Source organism: Glycine max, chromosome 8, assembly GCF_000004515.6.
Source record: "Glycine max cultivar Williams 82 chromosome 8, Glycine_max_v4.0, whole genome shotgun sequence".
Classification (NCBI taxonomy): domain Eukaryota; kingdom Viridiplantae; phylum Streptophyta; class Magnoliopsida; order Fabales; family Fabaceae; genus Glycine; species Glycine max.
In genome coordinates this window covers 13,256,121-13,271,404 of record NC_038244.2, presented here as the reverse complement: position 1 = coordinate 13,271,404, position 15,284 = coordinate 13,256,121, and the positions used below count along the sequence as shown (strand labels likewise).

Genomic DNA, 15,284 nt, shown 5'->3' with positions numbered 1-15,284 from the left:
TTCTCAATATTACAATTATTTATAATTTAATATATTTACATTTTAAATTTGATTTAAATTCTAAAATATATGTGAGATATACAAGAAAAATTGATACGTAATCATATTATTTACTTATTCTTTTTTTTTATATCTAAAATAATTTTAAACTGAGATTATCCCATTCACTGCCACATTTTCCGAGTTTTTTCTATTGCCTTCCTCGTTTCAGAGTATATTTTCTTCGTCATCATTCAGTAAACGGAAAATCTACATCAAAATCGGTGCTCTGCGAGCAAATTGAACTCGTTGGGGCTTTAATTTCAACTGAAAAACATGATGGGTAACTCTAAACTTGAATTTTTCCGCAACCCTTTCTCAGTTTTAATCTTTATTGGATAATGCAAGAGTGTTGAAGTTGATAACAGATTATGCGTTATAGAAGCACAAAAGTTTCTTCCTTTTTCATTCTCTTGAAATGAATCTAACCTTAAGCAGTGTATACCGTCCCTATAGCTTCCCCACACTCCTCAAATCCTCTTCTTTCAGCACTCTGAGTAGACCCTTTTGTTCTTCAGCACTATCATCTCCCCCCACATGTGTGAAACCCCAAGTTCCCCTCTTTTTAAGACCACCCATTTACTCAACCAAGTTGTGTGAGCTCAAAAAATGGCATGATTGGGCCAAAGGTGTTGCCTTTTCAATTGGGTCAACTTTTGTGCACTCAGATAATGGGCGAGACTCAAGCATTTTGTTCAGGGAGATGAAGTGGCTCATGGAGGATGCTGTTGAAGACCATTCAATGATTGTGGATGATGAGAGGGTGAAAATGAGGATTGGAATAGATGAGCTATACTGCTTGTGGAAGCAAAGGATCCATGAGAGGAGACCCTTTCAGTATGTGGTTGGGTGTGAGCATTGGAGGGACTTGGTGTTAAGTGTCCAAGAAGGGGTCTTGATTCCAAGGCCTGAAACTGAACTTATTGTTGATTTTGTGTATGATGTGGTGTCAGAGAATGAGGATTTGAAAAGTGGTGTTTGGGCTGATTTGGGGACTGGAAGTGGTGCTCTTGCTATAGGTATTGGTAGGGTTTTGCGGAGTGAAGGAGGGAGGGTTGTTGCTACAGATTTAAGCCCTGTGGCTGTTGCTGTTGCAGCTTACAATGTGCAGAGATATTGCTTGCAGGTTAGCGATTTTTCAAGTTTTTTTCAATCTCCATGTTTTCCAGACAATTCCTTTTTGCTGCCCCTTTTCCCCACCATGGTTTTGCCTCCACTGGTTTTTTATGAATATGCCGAAAGTTTGAAGCATATATTTCCAACTGCCATATGACTTCAATTTCTTTTGGCCAATATGTTTTTGTTGGACTTTTATATTCCATTCATTCATTGTATCTTGCATGGTGCTGTGTGTCAGTGTGTTTGTTTTTGTTTTGTATTGTTTTCAAGTCAAAGCAGAAAATTTAACTAGAAATAAAGGCAAGACTGAAGAAAGTCACTGTTTTAGGCTGTTTAGAAGCTCTGAAAATCCGTTCATGTCAATGAGACTAGACCCATGAATTGGAAAAAATGTGCATCAGAATGTGTTTGAACTGCAACACTAACACAAGCTTGCTTTATTTAGGTGGGGGCATGCAATCAGTTTAAATGTTGCTGGGGATGGATATCCAGCCTTTTTACTGAAATAGATATTATAGAGAAGCATATCAACAAAAAGAACTGAAAAAAAATTAAAATTGTTGATTTTCATGTATTTTCCTTTTTGTTGTTTATCTATTTCACCTGTCCCCCTTAAAATATATTTTCTTAATATATCTTACTGTTTCCACTTTTGATTTTTGTGACCCTCATTTGAACCACTTTGTTGTTCTTTACAGGACAAAATTGAATTAAGGGAAGGATCTTGGTTTGAACCATTAAAAGATATGGAAGGAAAGCTAGTGGGTCTTGTAAGTAACCCACCTTATATACCAAGTAAAGACATCTCTGGTCTACAAGCTGAAGTTGGTAGGCATGAACCTAGAGTTGCATTAGATGGAGGTACTGATGGCATGGATGCTCTTCTTCATCTTTGTGATGGGGCTGGTTTAATGTTGAAACCTGGTGGATTTTTTGCTTTTGAGGTATGGATCTTCTGCTTTCTACAAATTTGTACCGAATTTCTTTTATGTTTCTTATTGTGCTTGTCCTTGGTTAGGTACACATAAAATTTTATCAAAATGGTACCATCTAGCCTAATTTGATGACAATTTGGTGACCAGTAATCCTCAATAAGTTGCCAGTTTTGCACATCTGATCAAAGTGGGAAAAATTGAGAATGATTTTTATGATCAGTCCCTTTTGTAGAATGGATTTGAAGCTAAATAGTTATGGTAGTGATTACATGTTTCTTTATGTCATCTTAAAGCAATGTACCAATGTTATTTGTGGACCAAGCTGAAATCTATGATGATAAAAAGTCCCTTATATACTTGCCATCAAATGTACCAATGTTTTCATATTGCACCGCATCAGCAGGACAGGTGGATGTGGCTTGGAGTCTCTAGTGGTGAATGCACGGTCACTAGTGCTTATTACTCTATGTGGGAGGATTTGAATGATCAGAATGGTTATGGTGCGTTCAGTAAACTGTGGAAAACCAATATTCCTAGCAAGGTTGCACATTTCTTATGGAGGCTAATTAGATACAGATTACCTACCAGGTGCAATCTCCGGAGAAGGAACATCACCTTAGATGACTGCCGATGTCTTCTTTGTGCAGAATGGGAAGAGGATGCATCACACTTATTTTTTTGGGTGTCAAAAGGTGGTGCCTTTGTGGTGGGAGTGTCTTTCCTGGCTGGAGGTGTCCACTGCACTACCAGCGACACCGAAAGGAAATTTTCTCCAAATTTCGTATGGCAACATGGATGGAATTTTTCAGGAAAGATGGAACACTATATGGACTGCTTTAACTTGGTGTATATGGAATCATAGGAATAGAGTTTGCTTCTCTAACCATGATTTTGAGTGTCAGCAACTACTGGAGGAGGCAATATTTTTTGCTTGGTTGTGGCTTAGAAATTTAGAAAAAGACTTTGAATTACCATACCACATTTGGACCAGCAATACTAGAGCTGGTCTCACTATGGGGGGGGGGGGGGATAATGATTTTTGTTGTTGTTGTTGGCTTATCCACTTGCATGATTGCAATCAGCTTTGGTAATGTCAATATATATCACGATGACTGATATATATTTAATTACCTTAGCAGGTTTGTGGTCAGTAAGTTTGGGATGTTTATCTGTAAGTACCTTTGGTACTCTTTGATATTATATAATATATACATAGTTTTGCTGATAAAAAAAAATGTATTCTTTTAGCAATAGACCAATGTTTATGAAGCTGACATGATATTTAAGACAGTGAAAGGGTTTAATGGATCATAATCTAGGGTAGAAACTGGTGGACTGAATAATTGATGATAAGGAAGAACTGAAGGCAATAATAGTTTATGGTTAGATTGACAACTGCTTATGTTGCTGCTAACTGAACAATACCTGTGGGATTAGTGTTTTAGTTTGGTAGGCTTTAGCCAAATTAAAGGACTGATCAACTAGTTGAGATGAAGTATAGCAAGTGAAAATGAGTAGAAGATAGGGAAACCTAGGTTTGTCCCTCTAGCATCACACAAGAGAAACATGAAGCCATGATATGTTAATATGATCCCATGTTCAAGAAGAAAGTGCGTTACAAATCGTTTAAAACGTTCTTCTGATAGTCTGATACTTGTACTCTTTAACAATTAGTTATAGAATCCTAGTCCAAAGAAGAATGATACTCTGTGCTAGTAAACACAAAAATATTTCATGATACCAGTAGCTCAGAAAATGGAAAATATTTTATTCTTCAACTTTAGCATTTTTTTATGCTATTATACTGTATCACATTCATTTTATGTTTGCTTCTGATTATTCCTTTCCTAACTTTACTTAATAGACAAATGGAGAGCACCAGTGCAGGGCTCTGGTTGATTACATGGAAAATAATAGAAGTGGAAGCTTCTGCAATTTAGAAATACGTGCTGATTTTGCTGGTATTCAAAGATTTGTGATGGGTTTCCATCAATAGGCAATTTGAGTTACGGATACAAGTTTATTTTATTTATTCTTTTGGGTGTATAAGTCTCCAATTGTTCTACTTGAAATTGGAGCAGAGACCCAGCAAAATGCATTAAAAGGTAATAAAAGTCAATTGTTTCCTCTTTGGCTCTTAGTTTATTTTCACTCTTCTCATCTCAGCTAACTTTTGAACACATTGTTACTAGTAAGAGTTTGATTTATTTGCTTTGTCAGTGTAAAAATTTCCTATAAATGGTAATTTTGAGATTGAATGATAATATAAAACTTTTTGTTAAACATATAATTTAGTCTCTATGGATTTTCAATTTCATCCCTATATGTAAAACTTAAGTAAATTACGATGACCCCCTCAATTGTAGTTTAATTACACATACACCCCTTCCAATCTTTATACATTTCTTAGTATGACATAATCACTCAACGGACTCTAACTCTAACTGACGTTAAACATAAATTTTTAGGTAGTAAAATAAACAAAAAGTGAAGTTTAGATAATAAAATCAAATATATTATATTACAAGTATGAAAAAACATATTTAAGTCTTTTTAGTACGATTCTTTTTTGCTTTTTGAGATATACATTTCATACATTATTCTATAAATAAATAAAAAATCTCTCACTCTTTCCCTCAAATAACAAAAATCTCTCACTCAACCATATCAAATTACCCTTCTTTTATCCTTATTGGTATACTTCATCTTCATAACGTTTATTCTTTTTTCTTTATGTCTAATGTGGATTTTAATAATTTTTTAAAATAATTTATCGATAATTAAAAATAATCTTATATAATAATTTGAAGACATAAATAATATTTTGATCTTTATAAATCATGATATTTTATTTATTTATTTTAGTCTTTTGAATTTTTTTGTTTTTATAGGGACCAAAAGGTTATTAAAGTCTAATATAGTTCTGAAATATAATTTATATATTGATCAAGATATTTATTTATTATGAATTTTTAAATTATGATACACATTTTGAAAAATGAAACTTTTCTCTCCTTACACTCTCAAATAGACTGGCACAACAATCTCATTTTGAAAAAAGATGTCTTTCATACATCATTCCCACAACTAACAAAAAAAAAACGTATATTTTCCTTTTATCTTTATTTGTATACTTAAATTTTTTAATTACATATTTATCTCTTTTAATCTTATTTCTTGGGTAACGATGACATTGATGTAAATCATCATCAATTTTATTGATGATTAAATTCTATTTAGAAACATGATTATTTATGTTGATATGATCTTTTCTTCCAATCATATTTGTTTCATCTACAATATTTGAAATCCAAAACCCTTTTTAGGGGAATGAGTTTAATTTCATTCAAACCAATGATATATTGATTTATTTTTAAAAATCTATAATCTTTTATCTTTATTTTTAAATTAAATTTTATTTAATTAAAAAATTGATATCAGTTAAAAATAATTTTATATCATAATTTTAAATTATTCACTATAAATTCAAAGTATAATTTATATATATTCAATTATATTTTTAATTATAATATAATTTATATATTAAAAATAGCTAGTTTAATATTATTTTTAATTATATAAAAATAAACATTTATCAAGCTAAATGACTAGTTATATTCTAGATTGAAAAAATAATTTAAATTGTGATATAAAATTATTTTTAAATATCGATAATTTTAACAATTATTGAAACTTAGAAAGATATTAAATATATAAATACTCAAATAGAGATAAGAAAGACACTTTAATATAATTGTAAGATGTTTTTTTTATTAGTTGCGGTGTTAGCACGTCAAACACAAGTAAAAATGAGAAAAGATAAATTATTGTGTAAATACTAAAATATTAATAATTATAGGAAATGTCTCCTATTAAGTGGATCTTAATACTTTTTATAATTAATCATTGGATTTCAAATGAGAGAAGAGAGATATCTTGGTTAAAAAAATAATATTGATATTCATACATTTTATCCATACTTATTAGTTATTAATATAATTATCTAAGAGATGAGATATTTATTTTCCTTCAAACAAACTCTTAAATTTAATTTTATAAATAAAAATAAAATATTAAACACCCAAAAAGCTTTGAAATTCAATAACTTAAAATGAACAAATAGCCCTTGAAAATTAAAACCACAATTTAATCAGTTATATAAAATGTAGCTTCAACATTGATGAGTAGTGGCAGTGGCACCTTCAGCTGCACAAAGATTCCCAAAGTTGAGAAACAGCACACTCTCTCACTCACTTGTCATTGTTATTTTTGTTTTACATTTTGTCACAATCTGTGACTGTTCGAGTTATCCGAGGCCCCTCTTTTATATGGTCGTTAATAAAAATGGCTTCGACCCTTTTCACAAAGATGCTTTTGGGCCAACGATTGATCCATCCTTATTCGTTCCTCACTCACCAGCCACAGATTCTCTCTTCTCTATTCAGTGTAAGCTTCACCTTTTCTGTGTGAAATTTCATCTGGGTATCCCTTTTCACCCTACAATTTGTGTGTGTGTGTGTTTTTTAATTCCTGTGTTGATTTCCCCCATATGAGAATGGACGTTTTGTGCCTTTGAAAATTTGGTCTTTGTGTGATCCTTCGGTTGTTTCGATTTGTGGGTATTGAGTTTTCGGTTTTTCTCATTTAAGTTTTGACTTTGAGTGTCGGAATTGGGGTATGCGTTAGTTCATTTTTTTTCCTGTTTTGTTGTTCTTTTTTGTTGATCAGTAGAGTGATATATTTGCATAATTTCCCATGGCATATGTTTCATAAAACTTCAATTTTTCAGTGTTTGGTGTTGAAGTAAGTGTATCAACTGAAGCACCATCTACATGTTCATAACACATTGGTATGGCTGGCTGGGTGTTTGCATGTTCCTTTTGAAGTGAACACTATCTGGCGGGGATTAATTTTAATTTTTGTTCTTACGAAATGGATTAAAAGAGATGGTACCAATTTGTCATCAACTGGAATGGAAGAAGTATTAATTTTTGTAGGTGCATTTTTTGAATTAGTAATATTATGAATATGAGTGAATCACTGATAATTTGATATAAATGGCAGCTAGTCTTTGAAATACAGATTTATGCATTTATATATAAATGCTTAAAACAGGATCTGGTGCTACTGTTATGTATAAAAGTTGATAGAAGCAATTAAAAAAGAAATTCAATTATATATTAACGACAGTAGGAAGACTTGTTCTTCTATTTCACTTAAAAAGCCAATCTTGATCAATATTACCCATTAATTTATTTCTGCATTGTCTTATTGACCTCAAGATTCCCCTTGATCTTTGTTTGTTATTTTTCCAAGATCTTATTATATAATTCCTCTTTTACTTGCAGAAACGGCTGTTTTGTATACGAGCTGTCCCAGTCTCAGCCTATACATCCCAAAACATCAAAACAACTGGTTGGGCTCCTTGTATGGCTTCTTCCTCAGTTGGTAGAAGGGCTACATATTCAACACAATCTGTATCAACAAATGAGCCAGTTGTATCTGTAGATTGGCTTTATGATAACCTGAAGGAGCCAGATATCAAGGTATGTTGAAAATTATTTATTCAATTCTGGTTGCAGTTTCCTTTACATTAATGATAGGGTAGAAGCTGAAATTAAGTAAACAGCCTTCACTGAAAGTTCCAGGTTTACTAAATTAATTAGGTTCAGGAAAATGAAATTCCTCTTGATCCCTTTAATTACTTATTGAACTCTGCTACTGTCGTGCCAAACCATAGATCTCAGTTGCGACAGCTATTGTCAAACTATGCAGTATGTATATGATTTAACTAAAACTCCCTGTTCTTTTGATCACTTACTTTGTAATTAATGATCTGGGTACTGATGCAATCACTGTATGTCTGGTTGGAGAATCACATTGTTTCATGAGTATATTTTTATGAATGATATCTAGTAAAATTAGCAAAGACTGTACTTATGGCCACAACTTCCTTCAACTTGTTCCTGAATCACTCAATCACTTATTTAGGTGATAACAAAGCTATCTGGTCAATCTGCTGTAATTGCCAACAATTAAAAATTTGAAATTATCTCCAATTCTTTGAAACTCCTTACTACATATGCATGGTCTGAAAAAAAATGCCTTTATATATGGTATCCTAATTTACTATTGAATTTGAATATTCATTTAAGTACTAAAACTTATCTTAGCTATTCTATAATTTCTATTCAGGTACTAGATGCTTCGTGGTACATGCCGGATGAGCAGAGGAATCCAATTCAAGAATATCAGGTATCAATGTGATTTTGTTGGGAATCACATTCTCAGGACTTCAGAGTTTTGAACAATTGAATGATATATGATATCACTTGAATATGTTTTTTTTTTTTTTTTTATTGGCAAATGTTAATTGTTATTTTATGTTAGCAAAGGGGATCGAACCTGCGACCTTTCCCCACTTCCCTTCTCCCTTAACCGTCCAACCAACCTTATTATATAATTTTAAATTTATTTTTCTGTCTACCATCTTCAATTAATGTGTACTTTGTATAACACCATATACAACAGGTTGCTCACATTCCTGGTGCCCTTTTCTTTGACGTAGATGGAATAGCAGATCGGACTACAAAAGTAAGCCAATCTCTTTTTATTATATATAGGAGTATATTTAATCGATAGACTGTTTTTCCTTTCTTAGCTTCTATGTATAGGATTGGCTACAGTTTATTGTACTGATATAGTTAACTGACTAGAGTCAGTTGACAGTTAGAGTTAGTGGAAGTTACCTTTGTGTAACTGCCTATATAAACTGAGGTGTAACCTTTCTCTCATTAGGTTGAATAATATTTCACTTCACCTCAACTCTGTTAGTGATATTTTCTCTCTCTGAGATTTTTATATTATATTTCATTCTTTTTGACAATTTTATACGATATATACATTTATGTTAGAGCTGTTCTTATATCATACTTTGGTTTACATATCTAGTCAGTAAACTTATGATCTTGCAGTAGTAAATTATAAATTACAGAAATTGGATGAAGAAAGAGAAATGTCCTTCCTAGCAAGCATGTTAGTGCCAACTACCAAAGGATATTTGGCAATTTCAGAGACCTTAGAATGATGACTGGCTGATATTTCTAATTCTTGATTATACTAGTTTACTATTTGGATTCTTGGGACTCTTTCTCTGCTGGTTATAAAATTTTAAATGTTTTTTTGGGTTAGAATATTAAGGTTATTCATTTGTTTGGAGTCTTGTTATATGAGTAGTCTTATAGGTTACATGATTATTTATAGTTTGTTTTTGGTTGGAACTGCTTTTGTTCTGGTCAATCACATGGCCTAATTTGCTCCCATGGCCCATTTATTTCAATGGAGGATAGGCCACATTTCTGGCTTTTCCTCCTTCTATAGATGCCGGGTAAAGGTTTTATCATATGTGAATGCTAACTTGTATTCATTGATCAGTTACCACATATGCTGCCATCAGAGGAAGCTTTTGCTGCTGCTGTTTCTGCTCTTGGCATTGAGAACAAAGATGATTTGGTTGTTTATGATGGAAAAGGGTTATTTAGTGCAGCTCGTGTTTGGTGGTAAGCCTTGGTGTTGTACAAAAAAGAATATAAGTATATTGTGTGGATTATGGAATCATGGATTGGAATTTGCTATTTATTTTAACTAACACCTTTCTTTTCCTTCTGCTTAAAAGGATGTTCCGAGTATTTGGGCATGACAGAGTTTGGGTATTAGATGGTGGCCTGCCGAGATGGCGTGCATCAGGTTATGATGTTGAATCCAGTGCTTCAAGTGATGCTATTCTTAAGGCCAGTGCTGCTAGTGAGGCTATAGAGAAAGTATATAAGGGACAGACAGTGAGTTTGGAATCTTTCCATCTATTTTAATATGATTTCTTATTCTTTTGAATTTCTATTGTTTTTCCTTGATTAATTGGTTGAATTTGACATTTTTTGTTTTTGTTTTAGTGCATTGATTCTCTAATGTACTTTTTTCTTGCTAGGTTGGCCCACTCACATTTCAGACTAAATTTCAGCCACATCTTGTTTGGAACATTGATCAGGTTGGTTGCTTTATTATTAGTGTCATATCAAATGCAATTCTGAATATGCATATCTTGATTGCTGAAAGAAATAAATGTATTGTGATAGGAGAACAAAATTTCAGAAAAATGAATGTTTAGAATGTTGATAGTTGTAAAAGTATCAAAAAGTTTCTTGCTGGAGAGTCCATAATTAGTTTCCACAAGGATGAGGTTAGGTTTGAAGTAGCAGCTGCAATTTGAGAAAGACTTAAGTAGCTTGAAACTGAGCCCAATTTCATTATGAACCATTTTCCTGCTTTTGTCTCACTTCATTTTTCTAACAATTTAATTACTATGCTATCAATAATTGAGTCTAGAAAATATGATCTCTGACAATTTAAAGAAACAATATGAAATTGTGACAAGATCATGTGGAGCCATTATCTTTAAGAAATATTTAGCTTAAACATGATACCGTTTACAAGACATTCATGATATATCTGGTAAAGTTGTATATAGAAAGTGGTGTTTCTTGCTAGTCTCAACCAAAGTCTTGATACTCATACTTTGATAATCTTTTATATTTGTACAACTCAAAAAACTTAATTGGGCTATTTATGGAATTGAGCCCTATATATCAGAGAAAGAGTCTGATGATGATCATAGGTTTGACATCTTTGTGTAATAAGAATTATAATCATATAACTTGAATTGAAAATTTGAAACTTGGTAACTGCAGATAAATCTACTTGAAATCTTCCTAATTCATGTTACAATCACTAGAAAAGTTGAACACATTTATGCAATATGGTTCTTGGTACTGTTTGGCAATATGATATATTCTTTGGAAATGCTCGGTCTATCAGATATAAAAATTAACTAATACTAGAAGAGGTATCAAATGTAAGTTGGACGCCTGTAAGTATATTTTAAGTTAAATGTTTCCTTATTTTGTGTTTATTTCTCCTTTCAGGTAAAGAAAAATATAGAGGACAAAACTCACCAACACATAGATGCTCGATCAAAGCCTAGGTATTTTGCTTTCCTTAATTCCTTTTATATTTTCATATCCTCACATTATATCAATTTAACATACTTATCAATCCTTTTATAGATACATGCTAAATAATTTTATTATACACATAAATGCTTAAAAATAAAAATTACTGTAAATCAAAGGCATATCCATAACTAACAATCACAAGTAATAATCTAAATACAAAATCACCATTAATCTAAGGCATTGTTTTCAAGATGACAACAACAAAATTCAAAGAACATAAGGTGTGAAAAGTAGTACTGCACCAAATTTTAAGCAAGTTGATGGAGTTAATAGCAAAAAGGAAGATGATGGAATTAATATAAAAAGAAATACATAGGAAAATGTGATTTGTGAAAAGCATAGGAAAAGAGGACTGTGATTTGTTAAAAGCATTGAAAAAGAGGACTGTGAACAATTTAAGTGTGTGAACTGTGAAGAGTTTGCACTCTACAGAACTCAAAAAGAGAACAAAGATATGTAGCAGAGAGATAGGATGCAAACTGTGAAGGGTGTGAGCAGACAACAGCGACCTGCATGAAGGATGTGCATGATTGAGCAGACCAGCAGACGATGCAGCCTTGAGCAAAAATGTTGTTGATGAGCAGTGGGTCTGGAGTGTCAGAGTTTGAAACAGAGTTCAAGTTTAAATGTTTTTGTGTGCATCATTGGTGAAGGATTTCAAACTCTAATGTTTCTAATGACAAAACACAGGAGAAATCATAATTCACAAGAATATAAAAAAGAGGCTCGGAAAACACAGAAAAGGAGGGCAAAAAAGGGTATTTTGTACCTGTACACCGTAGTGGCTTCACAACCCCATTATGCTGCGATTTTGGGCATGACAGCCACAGTTCTAAAACACCCCCAAAAGGCATGTAGTAGCCACCTTCTCTGACCCAACAGTGCTATAATATGCAATTACTTCCATGGCTAATGAAAACTGATACCTTGGCATTCCTCCATATGGATATTTCATTTTATCCTTTTCTTAGTGGTAGACATCTTACCTCACCTAGTGGGAGAAGACTTTGGTAGTTGTTTCTATATGTCAGTAGATTTCTTTTCCAAGTTACTTTATTTTCCATGTATTTACTTTTTTCTTGTAATATAAAAAAATGTTTCTTGAGTTTTTTTTTAAAAGTGCATTTCTTGGGTTTATGTTGATTTTAATCCTTTGGCAGGTTTGATGGAGCTGTACAAGAGCCTCGAAAGGGAATCAGAAGTGGTCATGTACCTGGTAGCAAATGCATCCCTTTTGCCCAGGTGCAGCATATGGTCTACTCTGTTGTGTCTTGATTACCCAGAGAAACATTTTAGATTTTCTATCTATAGCACTGTTTTTGCTAACCAGTCTTAGGTTTATGCCTTCTTTGTCTTGCATCTAGCTTTGACTTCTTAAATTTAGGGCAAATTTGTATAAACATTTTAATTAAGCATGTATTCAATAAGGGCTGCTTATAACATGAGAACGTGTGTATTGAATGGAGTTGTTGTAATTGCGAGAGCTAGAGAAATAAACTGAAAAAGCTTGTGGGAGGCTCTGTTAGTAGATTGGGAGAGTACAGTTCTCTATATCAGTATCTTCCATACTTCTATTGTCATTTGCCAGTATGATCTTGATATAAATTTGTAGGTTGTTGGTTCAATCAATAAAGATTATATGCTTCCCTAAATTCTGATCTAGTTCTGTTATACTGACTAATCTTATTTTAAGATCTGGTTGGCGTATATATGCATGTACTATGTATGTATGCATTTGCAGACTATTCAATCAATGTTAATTGTGTTTATTTGCAGTTGTTAGATAGTTCACAGACATTGTTACCAGCAGATGAGTTGAAGAAGCGATTTGAACAAGAAGGTGTGAATGTCTTCTGATGGATATTTGTAATGCTAAATCTCTTGCATTTCTTTGATCTTGTTAACTCTAATGTCGACATTTCTATTGATCTGCAGGCATCTCTGTGGAAAGCCCAGCTGTGACTTCATGTGGAACGGGCGTAACTGCTTGCATTCTTGCATTGGTACATCCCTCCCTCTATTTGGATGAATATATTGATATCTGTTGCTTTGGGAAAGGGAATGGATAAAATTACTTAATTTATGGATGAAATAATCCCTATTTCTCTCCATGGTTATAAAAGAGGAAAAATTGCTTAGAAAGGATTTTCATAAGTCACTCCCTTCCTTTTCTTCCACTTTTCATTTGCTTAGAAAGGATATTCAGAAGTCAGAACCTTCCTATGCTTCACTTTTTACTTGACAGATATTTTTTTTTATCTTGTATATTTTTTCCCCTCCTGATTAATAAGCAGAGGTAGCTTTTCCAATTAACATTCTTTCATTGCATTTCCATATTTAATTCTGATTTCGCATCCTCTCCTTAGGAGTGTTGACACTTATCTTCATTAGATGGGATATACCTATATTCAGTTACACTTGAATATCTCGAACGGGAAGTCTGAAAGTATAAAAATAGGCTGATATGACCTAGGGTTTTAAATTTTTAAAGACACATACGCATAGCTTTTCTACGGGTAATAATGGTCAGGACTGAAATTTTGTTTCATTCAAAATATAAATTGCAATATATTTAATTTAATCTTCTGCTGAGAGAAGTAGAAGCTTCATTCAGAAGCAGTAAAAACATGTGATTATGTATCTTCATGACATGGAAAATTGGAACTTGCTGGCTGGTCTGTGTTAGAGCCTTGATCCAGAAGAAATCTCTTTTCCTTACTTTTGATTATAACCTTCTTTTTCAGGGTCTTCATCGTCTTGGAAAGTCTGATGTTGCAGTTTATGATGGATCTTGGACTGAATGGGGAGCACAATCTGATACACTTGTTGACACTTCATGAATTCAATACAGCTAAATTTGCATGCCACCAGAAAGTATCTGCAAGTGAAGGGGCTGTATCCATTTGTCAAACATTTTGAAGACACCAATTTTTCTATGCTTTACTGTTTGTTTGTTGTTCTGGTTTAGTTGTGGTTGAGATTCTTGAGAATCGCAAATATGTTCCATGTCAAATGTTACTAATATTAAATCCTATCATGTGGCTTATAAAAATAATGATAGGGTTGTTAAAAAATGTCTCATAGAAATGGGAAATGGTTGGGTTTGTTAAAAATTACAAAATAAAATTTACGATCATACCACACACACTTATGCACTAATGATTAATCAGTGCTGTTGGGACACTGTTTTGGGGTGTGTTTACCCGTGGAAACTTAATCCACACGTGCCATCTTGATAGAAATTTGAATGAGACAATTGTTACTCAATGAAAAGTTCTTGTTATAGTCTGATTTGACTATAAAATCTATTATTCTTTCAGAAAATTTAGATTGTGTAAGTGTGAAAAAATTACGCAAAAAGATATGTTGCATGGATTAAATGGATGAGTATCGGTATGGTATCTTAAAAAAATGTAGTATAATGCTACATGTAAATATAGCTAAATAATATACAGATAAGCAAATAGAACTATATTTGACCGCGATAAAATTGTAAAAATAAATAGAAAAAAGTATAAACAAATAATGTATAAGTTGATTACTTCACCATAATAAAAATATTTCATAATAAAAAATTATAATATGTAAATTATTCAGAAATGTGATAGCAAAAAAAATAAAATTCAGAAATGAATAGTTATAATATAATAATTTAGTAGTTTTAAGATTTAATTAATAAATTATGCCAACTAAAAGTATTCGGAACACACTTTTTTAACATACCTTCAAATAGATTCTCTAACTTTAAAATTTATTAAAAATTACAAATCAATAATCAAGAAGAAAGAGAGGCATTAAATATATTAAATATGACGTGAGGCCTATCAAATTTATCTTTTAATAAATTTTAGCCCATGATCATGGATACACGTATCAGTTTCAATTCGCACACTCTCTTTGGTAATAAACAACTTAACCGCTTTTATCTTTTTGCTTGCCATCGTGTTGTATTGTTTTGTTTTGTTATGTTTTTTTTTTTGTCTAATTTTTTCCCCTCAAAACTGAATAACACAAAAGTCTCTACCTTATTATTATACTGCAAAGCTGACAATTTAAAATGGTTTGTTATTCCATGATATAATTATAAAAATATATATAATAAATTTAGAAAAACTTAACAAGT

The 15,284-nt window shown here is 32.3% G+C and overlaps 2 protein-coding genes across 9 annotated transcripts; both read left to right on the top strand.

Moving 5' to 3' along the window:
* Positions 1 to 157: 157 nt before the first annotated feature.
* Positions 158 to 4,259, top strand: LOC100798586 (release factor glutamine methyltransferase). 6 transcript variants are annotated; one of them, XM_026129642.2, is made up of 4 exons: positions 176 to 1,165; positions 1,857 to 2,102; positions 2,497 to 2,593; positions 2,682 to 2,857. In XM_026129642.2, the coding sequence occupies exons 1-4, from the start codon at positions 458 to 460 to the stop codon at positions 2,711 to 2,713; spliced, it is 1,083 nt and encodes a 360-aa protein (XP_025985427.1). In that variant the 5' UTR covers positions 176 to 457; the 3' UTR covers positions 2,714 to 2,857. The 6 variants fall into 6 exon arrangements, with proteins under 6 accessions (XP_014634518.1, XP_025985427.1, XP_014634519.1 ...); XM_014779033.3 differs by having other exon boundaries at positions 2,494 to 2,593; XM_014779032.3 differs by having other exon boundaries at positions 158 to 1,165; positions 2,497 to 3,042.
* A 1,977-nt stretch (positions 4,260 to 6,236) lies between these two features.
* Positions 6,237 to 14,465, top strand: LOC100798053 (thiosulfate/3-mercaptopyruvate sulfurtransferase 1, mitochondrial). 3 transcript variants are annotated; one of them, XM_003531438.5, is made up of 12 exons: positions 6,237 to 6,539; positions 7,442 to 7,639; positions 8,289 to 8,348; positions 8,625 to 8,687; positions 9,528 to 9,652; positions 9,769 to 9,931; positions 10,078 to 10,137; positions 11,072 to 11,130; positions 12,322 to 12,403; positions 12,938 to 13,001; positions 13,097 to 13,164; positions 13,906 to 14,465. In XM_003531438.5, exons 1-12 carry the CDS (start codon positions 6,438 to 6,440, stop codon positions 13,999 to 14,001), a joined length of 1,140 nt encoding a protein of 379 aa, XP_003531486.1. In that variant the 5' UTR covers positions 6,237 to 6,437; the 3' UTR covers positions 14,002 to 14,465. The 3 variants fall into 3 exon arrangements, with proteins under 3 accessions (XP_003531486.1, XP_040874160.1, XP_040874159.1); XM_041018226.1 differs by lacking the exon at positions 6,237 to 6,539 and adding an exon at positions 6,560 to 6,575; XM_041018225.1 differs by lacking the exon at positions 6,237 to 6,539 and adding an exon at positions 6,888 to 7,086.
* The last annotated feature ends 819 nt before the right edge of the window (positions 14,466 to 15,284 follow it).

Bases quoted from the DNA above. Each gene is read 5' to 3' on its own strand.
- LOC100798053 (XM_003531438.5), top strand. From the start codon at position 6,438: ATGGCTTCGACCCTTTTCACAAAGATGCTTTTGGGCCAACGATTGATC. The intron at 13,002-13,096 runs GTGTGAATGTCT...ATTGATCTGCAG, and splicing joins GAAGCGATTTGAACAAGAAG to GCATCTCTGTGGAAAGCCCA. The intron at 13,165-13,905 runs GTACATCCCTCC...CTTCTTTTTCAG, and splicing joins CTGCTTGCATTCTTGCATTG to GGTCTTCATCGTCTTGGAAA.
- LOC100798586 (XM_014779031.3), top strand. From the start codon at position 458: ATGAATCTAACCTTAAGCAGTGTATACCGTCCCTATAGCTTCCCCACA. The intron at 1,166-1,856 runs GTTAGCGATTTT...TGTTCTTTACAG, and splicing joins TGCAGAGATATTGCTTGCAG to GACAAAATTGAATTAAGGGA. The intron at 2,103-2,493 runs GTATGGATCTTC...GCACCGCATCAG, and splicing joins GTGGATTTTTTGCTTTTGAG to CAGGACAGGTGGATGTGGCT.